Source organism: Eptatretus burgeri, chromosome 4, assembly GCF_056783735.1.
Source record: "Eptatretus burgeri isolate ZD-2024b chromosome 4, Ebu_testis_v1, whole genome shotgun sequence".
Classification (NCBI taxonomy): Eukaryota; Metazoa; Chordata; class Myxini; order Myxiniformes; family Myxinidae; genus Eptatretus; species Eptatretus burgeri.
In genome coordinates, this window is record NC_140964.1 from 3475733 (window position 1) to 3490732 (window position 15000).

At 44.2% G+C, this 15000-nt stretch overlaps 1 protein-coding gene across 1 annotated transcript in view; it reads right to left on the reverse strand.

Annotated features, from left to right (window-relative positions):
- Nucleotide 1: 1 nt before the first annotated feature.
- LOC147027354 (signal transducer and activator of transcription 3.2-like) overlaps nt 2-15000 on the reverse strand; it is a gene marked incomplete at its 3' end in the record, with an annotated part of 52742 nt that continues 37743 nt past the window's right edge. The window contains exons 6-11 of the mRNA XM_085876122.1: nt 11241-11392; nt 6124-6282; nt 4205-4297; nt 3442-3501; nt 1007-1036; nt 2-146 (exon numbers count right to left, since the gene is read on the reverse strand). Of these exons, the coding sequence (XP_085732248.1) occupies nt 2-146; nt 1007-1036; nt 3442-3501; nt 4205-4297; nt 6124-6282; nt 11241-11392 (639 nt within the window). The remainder of the gene's footprint in view (nt 147-1006; nt 1037-3441; nt 3502-4204; nt 4298-6123; nt 6283-11240; nt 11393-15000) is intronic.

The following is a 15000-nucleotide window of genomic DNA, read 5'->3' on the forward strand; positions in this document are numbered from 1 at the left end:
ATGGGTTAAGGTCAAAATGGCAGCAAAGAGGGAAAAAGCCAACATGGCGACCCACAAGATGGCGGAAGTCCACAGCCAGTGCACCATTTTCCTCTTCAATGTTCATCACTTTTGTGTTTGTGCCCAAAATGTTGAAACGACGGAAACTGCCCAACAGGAGAAGAGACAGAGTGTACAATAAAGCAGCAACTCCCGGTAATACTACTCATTGGTGATAATGGGTTTAGGATGCTCCAGGAAACCAAACACAATGCTTTGCGACTAACAATTCAATGAAAGAACCTCATAAATTAATACAAGAGCCTCTTAAGACAGACATGCTACCAAGGTGAAGTGCCAGAGAATAGGTGTAGTGTCTGTGAACATACATTCAAGTATGTTTACAGACAACAAAGGGATTACAATGTGGAAGCATTTGCCTCTTTTTGTGATCTTTCAACGACCCCAGTCATTACAAGGTTCACCGAAGAACAGAGGAAAACGAGACAAATCGTTCTGTCATTACAACAGGAAACCAGAACAGCACTCGGTGGAGCGCATACCTTCACCAGGCTGAACAGTTTACATTTTGTATCCCACTGATGGGCTGGATCTGGATCCAGACCTGACCCAAAATCTAGTCGGCTTGTACTTGTCACCTACCCAACTCATTCACCTTGTTTTGTCATAACTCATCCACAACTTTTTTTAAATAATCACACTACATTTCGTTTTTGGCCCTATCGTTCAATGGTGAAGAATCACTTAAACAATTAGCTCGTATCTGGATTCCGATCTTCACCAAAATCGAATCGATTCGTCCTCGTCACAGACCCAACCTGTCCACCAAGTTTCGCCCAAGTACGTCCATAACATTTTGAGATATCCTGTTCACAGAGACAAACAGACAGACACACACACAGGGGTGAAAAACATAACCTCTGTCCACCTTCCATGGTGGAGATAATAACTATTCAAATATTTACATTTACCATAATGGGTACAAATCAAACAACGTGGCTTGTACCTTTTCCCTGGAGGTCTTTCAGTAATTTCCCTGGGGATGAAAGGATAACAAAGGTCAGATCACTAAATAATAACACACACACACACACACACACACACACACACACACACACACACACACACACACACACACACACACACACACACACACACACACACACACACGACAAAAAAAACAGCTCAAAAGATGTAAATTTTAGTGAAAAATAAAAGTGTATTTATTTCGAAATAAGATAAAAACACAAGGGCTTTTGATTGATATTTAAGGTGACAAACACCGATACAAACACATCATGGAGTGGTATTTGTGATTAGAAACACCGACTCACAAATACACTCCATCTTCCTCATGGTTAGACCAATCACAACTCTCCTCTCATACCCATTCACCAAGTTCTCCACCTTTACACGTTCCATGGTTATCGTGCTCGGTGATAAATCCTCGGGTCGTTTCATGAAGGGAGCTCATTGCTATTACTGGTATTGGCTTAGCGGTTAGGGTTATTTTAAAGACACCTCGTGTTGGCTTAGCGGTTAGGGAATTGGCTTGAGATCCCAGGGTCCTGAGTTCAAGTCCTGTTGGCTGCTGAATTAACACCAGGAGGTTGACTCGGCCTGTTATCCTTCCGAGGTCGGCGATATGAGTACCAGTGTAGCAGCCACAAGGCTGCACACGAAGGAAAGGGGTGTCAACGGATTGATTAAATCTGGTATTGGTGTGGTGCCGGCATGATGAGCCGAATGGCCTCCTCCTGCGCCTTAATTCCTCATAAATCCTTCTAAGTTACCCTCACCAGAGTAGAGGGTATTGCATTTGGGTCTGTTTGTTTGTTTGCACAAAACGTGCGTTTTTCTCCCCCACCGCTTGTCGGATTGAGACAGAATTTTCACCATCGGAGCGACTTCTCACGTAGAATGTTTTAATTATAATTATGACATCATAGGTCACGTGCTGTGGCAGCCATGTTGGAAAAAAGGAAAAACTTTGGACCTCTATCTCTAAAACCACACCAAGGAGAAAATTGAAACTTGGCACATGACAAGTACTCCTCAGGGGGAATAAGTGCGATATACATATATTTTAATGAAGTCATAGGTGCCCTCGTTATGACGTCATAATTGCATACATAGAATACTACATCTGATTGGTATGAAAATTTTTGAGGGTCATGTAGGGATAAATTGGTCCAGAGCAAAATATATATATATATTTTTTGATGACGTCATTGGTCACGTAGTTCGGCAGCCATATTATTTTAAAAATAAAAATAAATAAATAAACTACAAAAACCTTCTCTGAAATGGATGAACAGATCGAGGCCAAACTTTACAGGTATGACCACCTATCCACGAGGAAGAAAATGTTCACACACGTCATAGGTCACATGGTTTGGCAGCCATATGGGATTTACCCTTAAACCGATAAAAAGCTTGTTCTTCAGAACAGCTGGACAGATCGAGGGGAACTTCACACAAATGTTACCCAAGCGTAGGGGATACCAGGGCATTCACGAATAATTGATCGGTTACATGGTATGGCAGCCATATTGGATTGAGCGAAAATCTTTAAAAAAAAAAATATTTCTCTTGAACCGCTTCATCAATCGATGTGAAACTTAAAAATTATGATCTAGCAGTGATGGGGAATATACGTTTTAAATTTCAACCTGATAGGATACATGGTCTGGTGGCCAGAATTTATTTATTTTGATTTGGGTTCTTTTTGAATTATTTTTTTTTTGAACAAGGCTCACTTGGCTGCACTTGGATGGGTTTGAGGATAGACGAGTAGCAGCTGAAACACGAATCCCATCCAGGTTCCTCCTGAGAACTCCAATTAAGGACTGTACCTATTTGGTCTTCCATTTGATTTGAATTGAATTGAATTTATTTTAATCACACTCTGAATTCAATGGAATAACAATAATAAACATCATGTGTCAGGGTCAAGTGTCCGATCAAAGTGGGTTGTCTTGGTACCGGTCATCACTGCCAGCAGTTATAAAGTGGCAAACACACCAGTACACAAACACCACACAAAAGAAGTCCTGGTGAGGCTCGACAATCTCTGATTGCTTTTTCTTGTTTTCCACTGTCATGGTTACCATTTAAATCATGCGTTATTAGCACGGAACACGACAAGTTGTAAAATCATCAGTTGCCACTGACAACCTCATATCATCCTGCAGATTGTTTGAGAAAGGGGAGGAGGGGGTGAAGCATATCGGGTAGAAATCAACCCAGTGGAGAGAATTTAGTGGCACATGCAGGAAATTTAACGGCAACCCCACCCCCCCCCCCCCCAAAACCTTACTGTGTTGCACCAAAGCATTAATGCAAATATAAAGCTGGAAATATTTTTGACTTCGTAAAATACATTGTTTTTAAAACCAAAGTATTCATCGATTGGTGGAAAGAAAAATAAAATTTCCATACTTATCAATACACGCTTTCACTTTCAGTTGATAGTTGAGTTCAGGAAGCTTCACCAGCAACCTGAAATAGAGTGAATGAAAAGCACAGATAAATGTGATGAAAAACAATAAAAAAAAAGTTCAAACCACTTGACATTATTAATTAATAAACTGGAGCGTTCATCGGTACAAATTCAGAGCCACAGTACCGTTAAACTCCAGGTTCGTTTTCTGATTCATGTTCAAAATATAACATTAAATTTAAACCAAGCTGTTCCTCGACAGTGGATCAGAAACTAACATTGGTAAACAGACAGAGAGACAGAAGTGAAGCAATTGCTTAACCACACTTTTTGCTTCATGTGCATGCGGTAATAAAATAAATCAATTGTTAAATCACGGCATTTACGAATACAAACCTCAGGCAGACCGCAAGGTGCAAAGGCAGAATTAAAAGCAGATTGCTGCAAGATGCGAATGAAAAAGTTCCTGGAGGTCATTTTCAACAAAATCATCAGGTAGTCGTTTCACCGACGTAGGTGCTAATATGATGATGCAATACACGAAAGAGTGGAGTCTCGTAGATGCATATCGAGTGTCGGGATACTGCATGACGTTTAAACAGTATCATCACATAAAATTTTGCTTTTCATTTGGAAGAATGATGACAACGCACGCAAGTGTTGGTGAACATGCTTTCAAAACCTTCACACCTGTTGTAGCAGACAAAAGTAATTTTAGCTTGCACTCCACTGGAAGTTTAAAAGGTTGATAAGAAAACATACCTGATCTTGGCAGTGAACTGGACACTCGTCTTGAGCACGAGAGGGCGCTGCGGGTGAGTAGGCATGCAAGGTTGCTGTTCCAACACAAAGGCGCTGTGCAGCAAAAGATAAATGGATGCAATCAACTTCATTGTCCTACATTTTCACTGGCAAGAACAAATCCTTTATAAAGTGAGCCTCGATTGGTGAAACACCATGAATGACTTGCAACTGAACTATACTCTTGTTTCTTTCCTCCTGTTTGTGGAATCACTTCCCTGAGACTTTTCAATCCCACTCTTCCTTCTAGGGTTTCAGGAGGGCAATAGGAAGGCAGCGCGAGGGGAGGGGAATGGGAAGGCAGCGTGAGGGGAGGGGAATGGGAAGGCAGCGTGAAGGGAGGGGAATGGGAAGGCAGCGTGAGGGGAGGGGAATGGGAAGGCAGCGTGAGGGGAGGGGAATTGGAAGGCAGCGTGAGGGGAGGGGAATGGGAAGGCAGCATGAGGGGAGGGGAATGGGAAGGCAGCGTGAGGGGAGGGGAATGGGAAGGCAGCATGAGGAGGGGAATGGGAAAGCAGCATGAGGAGGGGAATGGGAAGGCAGCGGGAGGGGGATGAGAAGGCAGCATGAGGGGAGGGGAATGGGAAGGCAGCGTAAGGGGAGGGGAATGGGAAGGCAGCGTGAGGAGAGGGGGATGGGAAGGCAGCGTGAGGAGAGGGGGATGGGAAGGCAGCGTGAGGAGAGGGGAATGGGAAGGCAGCGTGAAGGGAGGGGAATGGGAAGGCAGCGTGAGGGGATGGGAATGGGAAGGCAGCGTGAGGGGAGGCGAATGAAGCGACAGCGTCAGTGAAGCAACAGGTCTGACTTCTGGTGGCTTTGAAACGAATAACCAAGCAGCTTGTTGAGCACTCACCAAGTGGCTTAAGCACTCAAGCAAGCACTCCAAAGGAACAGCTGGCTTCGCAAGCGATTACCAATTGCCCATTGGCCATATAAACCTTTGCACACAGAAACGCCCAAGTCATGTCCGAATTGGACAAATTAACTTTTTAGCTGTTGGAACGGCTGCTAAGTTCAATTCTGGAGCTTAAATTTTGTAAATTGGTTTAGTTTAAGATAGTCGAGACTCCAGAGCTTATGGCATGTGCGAAAATTAAATAAAACATCTCCGTGAGTGTATAAGCATTGCAAAGTATCAAGCAATTTGTTGGTATGATGAGCGGGCATTTGATGATATGTGAGGAAAGTGGAAAAAAAAAAAAAAAAAAAAAAACTTTATTGTGAAAAAAATCATTGCGGCCTGTTCCAAGCCAAGGCATTGTTGAGCAGGCCCCCAAAAAAAATGGCAGCTCAAGACTCTTGCGGGCTGACAAAGGCTGACCAAGATGTTGCGCTGCCATCTTGGTCAGGCATATTTTGGTTTTTCGTAATGAGCGCCTCCTAAATTATCTTCAAAAGGGGGTGTTTAAATGAACCCAAACACCCAGTTTTCATTCATGCACCACCTTGGAGTTCCCTTAGTATGCATGCAAAGTTTTATATGCATCCTTGTCTCCGAGCAACCATTGAAATGGGTTTAAAATATATGTTTATATTTTTAATAATATATTTATATAAAGAACTCGTCAATACTTTTACGATTCGTATTGCATTTCATGAATTACATTTGGTGTCATTTTAAGATCGTAAAGAAACCTTGTTTTACTCCGTAATTCACCAACTGTAGCGCCCTATGTTAGCATATGTCTGACCAGTTGCTTTAATCTACTGACAAATTCAGTGCGATGTATGGTTGCTTTCACAGTCCTAATTAACTAACACACACACACACACACACACACACACACACACACACACACACACACACACACACACACACACACACACACACACACACACACACACACACACACACACACACACACACACACACACCTTACTTTTGAAAAAGAGTCTTTAGAAGTCCATCAGTTTTTCCTTCAAGCTGCTCCTTGTTCAGAGGAATAGGATCGTTGGTGTACGTAACCTTTTGCTGCAACTCCTCAAGCTTTTTTAACTGCCTGCGTATTTGTAGCAGAGCTTCAGCCAGAGTTGTGAACCTGGGTGAGAAAGGGCGCAACAAACGATTCATAAAGCTCAAGGTCAAATGGAATGCTTAATCAATCAATCACCAAAGTGCACAACCTGGCAGGCATGCATCCATCCATCAATCATAAATCTCAGATTCCATTTATCAAAAAACACTCCTGAAAACGGAGGAACAAAGTTCTGCAGAAAAATAAGAGGATTAAAAAATAATAATTTATTTACACGTGCTGGTATATTGTCATCGGCTTTTTCATGACACCTTTAATAGAGAAAAGTCTAGGCTCACGGAGGAGATGACTAACAGAGCAATGACTACAATCTGACCGGGGTTAGGTACGGAACAAGGAAAATTAGAACGCATGGACACATTGCAACCTTGTAGTTGAGTGAAAGGAATGAAAAGGGAATGTGTGACCATCATAATTAATATTCCCTGTTCTACTATCTGAATGCTTTGGAAATATTTTAAAATATTAAGCTAATCATATTTAATTCTGACGATGACAATATATTTGTGAATCTGCGCATCTGCTGTTTAGGATATTTGTTATCCACCTTTTCACACAATTATTGTGGTTGAATAGCAACCCCTTTGTGGTGAGTATGAGCAAAGCATCGTATAAAAACGAGCAACTGGAAGGGAAAGTTAGAATATAGTGAAGTAATTGTCCAAAACAATGCATGTCTGTTTCATTCCCATCCACGGAACCTGTCCTCCCACCTCCCAGTGGAGGCTGGAGTTTCCCCCGAGGAAATGTGCTGGGCCTAATCTTGTTGCTCATCTACATTTATGACCTCTCTGATGCTCTGGAAAACCCTCTCTTCCTTTTTACAGAAGACTCCACATTGTGTCGTACAGTAACCCCATCCCTCTGCTCGGCAGACAGCAACTGCACCCCTCTCTGCTGACCTGCAAATGATTAGATTCTGATCTGATAAATGGAATGTCCTTCAATCCCGGAAAATCTCACCCCTCACCCGATCACTTGGGAATTATCACCAAATGAACCCACATATTATACCGACATACCACACCGCTCCTTCCCAATTCCATATCCAGGCAATGCATGACATCATTGCCGCGTGCTGAACGGAGTACTCAGTTATTACTGTTTGTTTGTTTGTCCAGGCGATATTTCAGTCATCCTTTGAGCTTGGAAGCTGAAATTTGGGGACAAAACTGAAGATGTGCTTTGGCAAAAAAGTTATTTTTGATTTTTTTATTAATTCCTTCATTATTATCAATTTATTTTCTTTCTCATCTAGACAATAGCTCAGGTACGTTTTAAGCTTGAAGCTGAAATTTGGATATGACGGTGAACAAGTGATTTGGCTATAAAGAGTATTTTTGATTTATTAATCAATTAATTATTAATTTTTTTCGGTTAATAACTCAATTTTCAAAAAAGTTACAGATTCGGATGAAACGCTGGTGGTTTTGGTAAACTATTAGCCAATTGATTAAAAAATTAATTATTCTACGATTATTATTTATTTATTTTAATTATGCAATTAATCAATCAATTATTGTATACTGCTCCCAACCAATTCTGTCTCCATGTGCTACACACGGTGGCATCGCTGTGTGCCAAAGGCGCCAGCATTGTCGCGTGCTGGAGGATTTATTTATTTATTTTGCATGGGGGTGGTGTACTTTGAATTTAACTCTACTTGCCTATTTCTTTGGTCATCCACTGGAAGAGGTTCAGTCTCTTGAACCTCTAGGCCTTAACATCAGACATGACCTTCTATGAGCTAACCACATTGCAGAGCTAGTCGCATATGGGAATCCTCTGTTCATGCAACTATCTCCTTGAAAATAAATAAATAAATAAATAAAAACATGACCAAATCCATAAGACCCCGTTTCAGACTAAGTCCAACGGGGGCTAAAAAAAATCAGAGCTACTTACAGTCCACTGCTCTCCGCTATAGACTGCCACAACAGTATCACACCAGTCTCTCTTGCATTCTGTGGAATCTAAAGCTCTCAACATGAGTGGAATCTCCTGTGATGAGGCCGAAGCTTAAGGTCTGTCACTTTCACATCCCAGTCGGGTCAGTGGTCTCTCCATTTTCTACCGTCAATTCACCAACATTGCTCCCTCCGTCCTCCCACCCTCCTTTATCCACTCCAGGATGCATGCATTCTTCCAATAACCCCCTCTTAGTTAAACTTCCAAAATCCAGGCCGAGTGCCACCTCAACTCCTCTGTTCCCTCATTTCTCCCATCTAAGGAACCACAATCCTGAGGCTGTTCTGTCTCATTCTTCTACCTTGGGCTTCAAAAGCAAGCAGTGTACACCCTCTCTTGTCATCCACAATTCTGACCCAAAATCTATATTTATTAACCCTCCCTAAACTCAACAATCTTACTTACTAATTTCAGTGCTTCTTCCCTCCTCACTTTCCTGTTCCTTCACGTCTATCCCAATGTCAGTAAGTTTTTGGGGGGCTTTTTGTATACTGTGAAGGCTCATGGAGTAGCAATACACTGAACAGATCAAGATGGAGAGAGAGAGAGAGGAGAGAGAGGAGAGAGAGGAGAGAGAGGAGAGAGAGGAGAGAGAGGAGAGAGAGGAGAGAGAGGAGAGAGAGGAGAGAGAGGAGAGAGAGGAGAGAGAGGAGAGAGAGGAGAGAGAGGAGAGAGAGGAGAGAGAGGAGAGAGAGGAGAGAGAGAGAGAGAGAGAGAGAGAGAGAGGAGAGAGAGGAGAGAGAGGAGAGAGAGGAGAGAGAGGAGAGAGAGGAGAGAGAGAGAGAGAGAGGAGAGAGGGGAGAGAGGGAGAGAGAGGAGAGAGAGGAGAGAGAGGAGAGAGAGAGAGAGAGAGGAGAGAGAGGAGAGAGAGGAGAGAGAGGAGAGAGAGGAGAGAGAGGAGAGAGAGGAGAGAGAGGAGAGAGAGGAGAGAGAGGAGAGAGAGGAGAGAGAGGAGAGAGAGGAGAGAGAGGAGAGAGAGGAGAGAGAGGAGAGAGAGGAGAGAGAGGAGAGAGAGGAGAGAGAGGAGAGAGAGGAGAGAGACGAGAGAGAGAGAGAGAGAGAGAGAGAGAGAGAGAGAGAGAGAGAGAGAGAGAGAGAGAGAGAGAGAGAGAGAGAGAGAGAGAGAGAGAGAGAGAGAGAGAGAGAGAGAGAGAGAGAGAGAGAGAGAGAGAGAGAGAGAGAGAGAGAGAGAGAGAGAGAGAGAGAGAGAGAGAGAGAGAGAGAGAGAGAGAGAGAGAGAGAGAGAGAGAGAGAGAGAAAGAGAGAAAAAACAAATAGCAGAGTTGAAGGAGTAGATAGAGGGAGAGTTGGCCAAACAATGGGTGTGGAGAGTAGGGGATAGGAAAGGAAACATTGGGTGGACAAGATTGATGCAGAACAATACGAGAAATTAGTAAGGAGGAGGGCTTGGGGTGGGGTAGTTGATGAGGGTACACTAGATCATGGTTTTGGATTGGGGAAGATCTGAGATGTTGATGAACAGCTGTCTTGAAGACCTGGAGGGAAGAACGAGATTGAAGTTGGACCCAGAATGTGGAAGTTGGTTCCACAGGTGGGAAAATAAGAGGAACGAATGAGTGAGGTGAGCGGTGATCCTGAAATTAGGCAGTTTCACCAGAAGGGGGTTCATGGTGGAGCGTGTGCACCCGACAGAAGACTGGGGGAAGCCGGAGAAAAAATAAAGCAGAGGGTGCAAGAGCAGAAAGGAGGCGGTAGAAGACAGAGAAACCATCAACCTGTCACAAAATGATCGGTCCATAGACAACTTCAGCACGGGAGATTCCAATCATATTGAAGGCCTTGGTTTCCACGGCGTCAAGTTGAGAAAGGTGTGAGGCAGGGGAGTCAGCCCAGAGAGGGGAGCAGTACTCCATCAAGTTGCGGATGAAGGCCTTGTAGGTGGATAAGAGTTCAAATGTGCCACAGAAGGACTTTGTACGATGGAGGATGGCCCAGTCGGTCTGAGCTTTGGAGGCCAACTTTGAAATGTGGTTTGCCCAAGAAATATCATGGCTGAAACTGAGATTCAGGAGTTTGGATGACTGTACTTCCTCAATAGGATTGTTAAGAAATGTAGATATGAGGGTTTGCCGGACGGTCCTTTCAGAGAGAGACTTTTCAGAGACGGTCCTTTTGTCTGGATTGAAAGACACATTCCAAGTGCTTGACCAGCTGGATTTTGTCAAGGTTTGAAGAGAGGGAAGAGGCCGCAGCATTCCTGTCTGAAGGATGAGGGATGTCAACGCAGAGGGTAGATTAATCAGCAAATAGATAAAGGGGATTTTCCAAAGAGTTGGAGAGATGATTGATGAAGATCAGGAATAGGACTGGGTCCAAAACACTGCCTTGGGGCACTCCAGCCTTGACAGGGAGAGGATATGAAAGAATTCTGTTGAGAGCTACAAGAGTCGTGGAAGTCAGTCAGCCACTTGTGGAGTCTGCCTTGGATGCCATCGGCATCGAGTTTGGAGATAAGGCAAGATGGCAGACTCTCGAAAGCTACAAGTTCTACCTTGCTATTCCATAAGTCTCGCTCCTGTAAGGAAAAAAACAAACAAAAAAAAAAAGTGAAAATAATTGGTTTGTGAATAATTTGTAGATAATGACCTATAATTATCAATCTATTGTTTGTTCATGTCCTGTTGTCAGTTCCCCATGGATTAAAGAGATTGGATCACAAAGCTCTGCCTTCACCTCCTCTACTTTCTTTCATTATTCACACAAGCTGTATAAGGCAGGGTTAAGCTGAGAATTAGGCCTTAAGATAGGCTCAAACCACAATGAACTCGAGCATCGAAAGGATGAAGCACAAAATAATAACCTGCTCACAATGGTCCAAAACCAGCAAACAAGAGTGTTTGATTGAAACCATTAATTCTCACTTGGATTTTATTTTTTATTTTTCAATGACTAAAACACCACAAAGTTTGTTGTTTTTTTTTAAACATTTCATAAAACAACTAAAGCATGATACGTCACATTGGGCCACACACCAACACTCCAGCTGACGCAGGCAGACCATAGGTGGACCACCAATGCAAGCAATCTGTTGGCTGCGTTTCCACTCCTGCAGTTCCTCCAGCAAAGGCTTGGATAGTGTGAATTCGATTATGGAAATCAACTCTGCAATCAGATGTAGGATCTCCTGCACGACAGACATGAATACAAACATGTGCAGGTTAACTTTCTTCGTTTATATTGCGTGAACTGTCTTTATATACACTCCAAAAAATGCCGTCTGCTTTTCACGTACAAAGAATGAGCAAATCGTACCAGAGGTCAATTTGAGCCCGAGTACCTTCCCTGATACAAGGAGGTTCATTGCAGTGGGAGGCCAACAAGCCCTTCATGTCATCCCTGTACCCCTCAATCTCCAAAGCTTCAAGGTACCGATCTAATTCCAGTTTAAAGCTATTTGCTGCAGTTTCCGCTGTCACATCCTTTACAAGGAGACCATTCCATGAATTACCGACTCTGAGTGAGACACCTGACTTTATAATTCTCCCCTTCTTAACTTTCAAGTTACGACCCATGATCCCATCGCTGTATTCTGCGGGGGTAAAAAAAAAAAAACTTTTCTGCATTAATTCGGTCTATAGCCTTCACCATCTTCAACATCTCTATCATATCCCCTCATAATCACCTCCTTTATATGTATAAAGTCCTGTTTCCTTCAGCCGCTCCTCATAGCCGAATTAAGCTAATCACAGAATCAATTGAGTCTCTCTATGCTGAACCATCTCGAAGGCAGCTATGTCCTTCATCAGATGCGGTCACCAAAACTGAGCCGAAGCATCTGGAGCTTCCCAAGGCAGTAATGATATGGAGTGATGATGGCTATATTGAGAGCTGAAGCAACACATACAATATCATGTCACAAGAAACGCTTCCAAAAACTAGAATGACGTCGTAGAGTGCAGTCACCTCACCTCGTCTGTTCATTCTGAACAATGCCATCGTTAACTGAGCATGCTACTATTATGGCCCACATCCCCAAATCAATTGTATAATGCATGCACTCCATTATGTCACATAGTTTCTTGGAATGGGTTATGAACATCATAAATTAAATTCTACACTCACATTGGATCATAAATCAGATATATGAAGTTTCAGATTTTTGGCTCCTCCTCCTCCTCTTCCTCTTTTCTTTATGAGGGGTGATATCCGATGGCACCGCACTTCTGCCCTGGCTTGACTACGATACTCCTCCACCTTCCTCTATCCTCAGGCAACTCGCCCCGCTCTTCAACTGCCGCTACCCTACGGATATCCCTCCTCACACAACCCTCCCATTTCAACCGCGATCTACCTCTTTGCCTCCTACCTTGCTCCCGAAACCGATCTGCTCTGCTCTCTTTACCATTCTCTCTTCCCCCTTCCGCACCAAGCGTCCAGCCCATCTCAGCCGGCGTTTCACCAACGTCCCCGTCAAACTCATCTGCACACCAATCCTCTCCCCCAGTTCACCCATCTTACTTCTATATACCCTCTTCACTCCCGCAATCCCCGTAACCCAATTGTTCTCACAAACCTGCAGCCTCAGCTGTCTCTTTGTCAGTGCCACCGTCTCCAGACCGTACATCTGCCTCGGACTTTCCATCCCCGGTCACTGTTCCTCCCACATACTCAAACCTATTTCCCTGCCTGATCTCCTTCGGCCCAAACCAGATATTCATTTATTTTCTCTGCTGCCTGACCCATATCACCTCCGTCTGATCCAGACTCATCTTCAGCCCATGCTTCCCAAATGCCTGCTTCCACTCCCCCAGTACTTCCAGCACCTCCCGCCCACTCTCCATCACAACAGCCAGATCATCCGCACGCAGCATCCTCCCCACATGACCCCTCAAAAGCTCACCTTCCTGCTTACCAGCTCCATCACCATGATAAACAGGAGTGGGCTGAGAGCACTTCCGTGCCTAAAACCAATGTTCACACTGAACTCAACATCCCAGGACCAACCAAAACTCTTCCCTTCATTTCCTTGTAATCCCTTCCACCAACCTAACTTCTGCTTCTGGAACTCCCATCCAACTCAGCGTTGCCATCAACATCTCCCTCTCAGGACCGTGCTGTGGGCCTTCTCCAGATCCACAAATGCCAATGCCATCTCACCTTGCACCTCCAACATCTTCTCCACCAGCTGACTCAACACAAACATCCCATCCATTGTCCTGCTCCCCTTTCTAACAACTTGCTGCTCTTCTCCGATCTCCATTTCCACCCTCTTCCATATTCTCCCATCCACAATCCTCTCCAGCACCTTTTATCACATGACTTAGAAGCGTAATGGCCATGTATTTCCCCAGATCTTGAACATTGCAATTCCCCTTCCATATCAGCAAAATTAACCCTGTCCTCCCCTCCTCCGGAATTGAACCCTCTCTAATGCATACATTCAAAAGCCTCTTCTTCCAACCGACTCAGACTTCTGCTGCAATTATAATCTCTGGACACACCTCATCAATGCCTGGCATTCTTCTCTTCTTCAATGCCGTCAGCATGTCATCCTCCACAACTCCACTTTCCCTGCCGAATAACATGGTAGTTCCAGCTTGGCGTTGCTTCCTTTTCCCGGTTTGAAAGCTCTTTCAAATACCCTTGCCACACCTTCAATACTGCCCCTCTCTCTCTGGGGCACTAACCTCCTGCCGCCATTCTTAATCACTAAACCCCCCCCCCCCCGACCATTCATGTCCTTACCATTATCATCCCTGTCATTAGGCAATTTATACATCATCTTACTCCCAGGAGGAAATATTCCTGGTGTTGGTTTAATGGCTAGGGTGGCGGGCTTTGGATCATCGGGTCGTGAGTTCAAATCCCACTCAGCAATTTAATGAAAAACAAGGTGGGGTTAACTCGGCCTGTCATCCTTCCGAGGTCGGCAAAATGAGTGCCAGCATGCTGGTATACCGTGTTGGAGTGGCGACCCGTCCAGGATTGTGCCCAATAGCCAAGGAGACTGCTTAAGCAACGCCAACGCTCTGCACAAAGTTTGGTCCCAATCTCCTCCTACTTACTCTCACCATCCTCTTCCGACTTGTTGTACAACTCCTCTTCCATATTATTCCTCACCTTATCCAAAGCTCTCCTTGCTGCTTTCTTCTTCTGCCTAAACAGGTGCAGCAACCACGCATCCAGCTGCCTCCCCCTATCCTTGATCTTCACTGTCCTCTTCCAAACCTTCTTTTCAGCACTGCCTTTGCTACCTTCTCCGTTCACCATACCTGGTTTCTATCCCTCGATAATGCACCCTTTCCTGACGTCCTTCCACACAAAACTTCTGCAATTACCCTAACTGCCTCTCTCTACTTCTTCCCAACTCCTCCTCCAAACCTTCCGCTTCTTTGCGAGGTTGTTCAGACCTTGCCCTCAAAGACGTTTCCCCTACACCTCCACCACTTAATCTTTTGACCCCTGCTCTTAACATCCCTCCTTTTATCTATCCATTCCACAAACACCACAGGCTTGTGCTGGATGGTAACACGCTCTCATGCCACTACTTTACAACACGTAACCCTCCACAAATGTTGCTTCCTCACTACCATCAAATCCAGTTGTGTTCTATTATGTCCACTCCAATACGTAATGTTGTGGCTTTCCCGCTTTTGAGAGAATTAACGATCCACGACCATCCTATCCGAGCCATCAACTCCATCAGCTCTTGGCGCTCTCTATTCCTCGTTCCCCAACCAAATTTACCAAAACATTCTTCTTCCCCTGGCTCCGCTACTCCCACCTGCACGT